Source organism: Engraulis encrasicolus, chromosome 20 (genome assembly GCF_034702125.1).
Source record: "Engraulis encrasicolus isolate BLACKSEA-1 chromosome 20, IST_EnEncr_1.0, whole genome shotgun sequence".
Lineage (NCBI taxonomy): Eukaryota > Metazoa > Chordata > Actinopteri > Clupeiformes > Engraulidae > Engraulis > Engraulis encrasicolus.
Window position 1 is genome coordinate 3,680,150 of NC_085876.1, and position 2,500 is coordinate 3,682,649.

The following is a 2,500-nucleotide window of genomic DNA, read 5'->3' on the forward strand; positions in this document are numbered from 1 at the left end:
AGCCCAGTTGACCCTCCCTGGCAGGTGTGCGTGCATGCATGTGTGTGTGTGAGTGTGTGTGAGTGTGTGTGCGCGAGCGTGTATATGTGTGTGTGTGTGTGTGTGTGTGTGTGTGTGTGTGTGTGTGTGTGTGTGTGTGTGTGTGTGACTTACGGAAGCACTGTGGCTTCTCTCCGCTCCAGTTGCCCCCTCCCTGGCAGGTGAGGATGGTGGGGAGGGACAGCTGGTAACCCTGGTTACAGGAGTAGCTGACGCTGCCCCCCCACTGGAAATCACTCCCCACCACCTGACCATTGGGGATCACTGGGGGAGGCCCACACACGATCGCTGCGAAGGAGAAGAGTAGAGGAGAGGAGTAGCGGAGAGGAGTAGGAGGGGGAGGGGGAGGAAGAGGAGGAGACAAGAGGAGAAGGAGGAGGAGAAGGAGAGGAGAGGAGTAGGAGAGGAGGAAGATGAGGAAGAGGAGGAGAGGAGGAGGAAGATGAGGAGAGCAGAGGAGCAGATGAGGAGGAAGAGGAGGAGAGGGAGTGGGAGGAGAGGAGACGAGAGGAGAGGAGAGTGGAGGAGGAGGAGGAAGAGGAGGAGAAGGAGAGAGGGGTGAGGAGGGAGAGGAGAGGAGAAAAAGAAAGGAAAAGGAGAGATGAGAGGACGAGAGGAGAATGAATAGAGTGGAATACAGAGAAAAATGTTAACATTTTACTCTTGTTAATTTTCTTTCTGGTTGCAATATTTTCTAGCACCCCTAAATACTTTTGTTCTTTGGTTCCATTCCATAAATGCCTGGTGTTTCATTTGCTACCAGTTTTGTAGTGCCTTTAATCATGCAATTGTTTCAATTGGCTACTTGATAATAGCGCTTTTGATTATAAAAAGCATATTCTGAGTGTGCGACTACAAAATGCAATTCTTCATGTTGCCACCCAACTCAAAGCTGTGGAGAGCACCTGGTAATTTATGAGTATGTAGCGTAGTGATGAATGGCATGGGGAAATCAATGACTGACCCATGACTGACAGAGGAGAGAGTGTTGTGTGTGTGTGTGTGTGTGTGTGTGTGCTCCTGGGGGTTAATTTGTAACTAGAGCCTGTGGGAGTGCATTACTGTTATGATGTGCCAGTCAAACACACACTGTTCTGTCAAAACCAGCAGCACACCTGGGAGCACACACACACACACACACACACACACACACACACACACACACACACACGAACACACACACACACACACACACACACACACACACACACACACACACACACACACACACACACACACACACACACACACACACACACACACACACACACTAACACACAGCTGGAGTGAGACAGGGATGTGACAGCTCTGGGGTGCGCTCTCACAGCGGCTCACACCAAGCGTGCTGATAGTGTGTGTGTGTGTGTGTGTGTGTGTGTGTGTGTGTGTGTGTGTGTGTGTGTGTGTGTGTGTGTGTGTGTGTGTGTGTGTGTGTGTGTGTGTGTGTGTGTGTGTGTGTGTGTGTGTGTGTGTGTGTGTGTGTGTGTGTGTGTGTGTGTGCTCCCAGGTGTGCTGCTGGTTTTGACAGAACAGTGTGTGTTTGACTGGCACATCATAACAGTAATGCACTCCCACAGGCTCTAGTTACAAATTAACCCCCAGGAGCACACACACACACACACACACAACACTCTCTCCTCTGTCAGTCATGGGGAAGCTGCAGAGTGCAATATATGTGTGTACGGTATGTGTGAGTGCGTGTTTGTGGTTGAGAACTACAAAAAAGGTAGAGAAGCAGAGCAGTTGAAATGCAATTCTTAGGTAAGTAGGCCTATAGATAATTTTGTGTTTCTGTGTACATTCGAGTCTGTGTGTTTCAGGGCTTGATTAGATTGTTGGCCACTGTGGCTAGGGGTTTTACAGAGTCAATAGGAATATAGTCATTCTGCTAGCCAGAGATTTGCTTTCAGTTTTTTTTTCTTTAGAATATTCTTTAAGTACAACAATTTAAACATTTCAATACAAACAATTGATACCAGTACTGTGATATGTCACACTAAAGAACAGGTCAACTATGAAAATGGCTAGTGAAACTGAAGTTGTTACTAGCCACAGCCAAGTTTTACCAGCATTTGGACAGTTTCGGGTGCCAATGTCAAGCCCTGGTGCGTATGTATACTATGTGGGTTCAACATTGGGGTGCCTCTATAGTCACTGTAGTCACACTTAGGTTTGAACCCCGATGCTTGGTGTGTCCTGTGGCCTAGTATCTTTGCAAATGTGCTTGGAACAATTACATGGTTCTTGGCTGAAAGCGTGGCTCTATAAAGCTTCTATAATTGGACATTTGCATTTGAGTTCAGACCACCAGTGTGTCCTGTGGCCAAGTATCTTTGCAGATGGGCCTGTAACACTTAGATTGTTCTTGGCAGAATGTGTTTCTCTAAGGCTTCTATAATGGAACATTTGGATGATTCTAGAATGTTATGAGGCTGGATCATTTGCAAAGAGGTGGATGATG

General features: G+C 47.3%; 1 protein-coding gene across 1 annotated transcript in view; it reads right to left on the reverse strand.

The window, feature by feature from the left end:
• csmd2 (CUB and Sushi multiple domains 2) overlaps positions 1–2,500 on the reverse strand; it is a 551,148-nt gene that overhangs the window by 22,108 nt on the left and 526,540 nt on the right. The window contains exon 60 of the mRNA XM_063186125.1: positions 154–327. Within this exon, the coding sequence (XP_063042195.1) occupies positions 154–327 (174 nt within the window). The remainder of the gene's footprint in view (positions 1–153; positions 328–2,500) is intronic.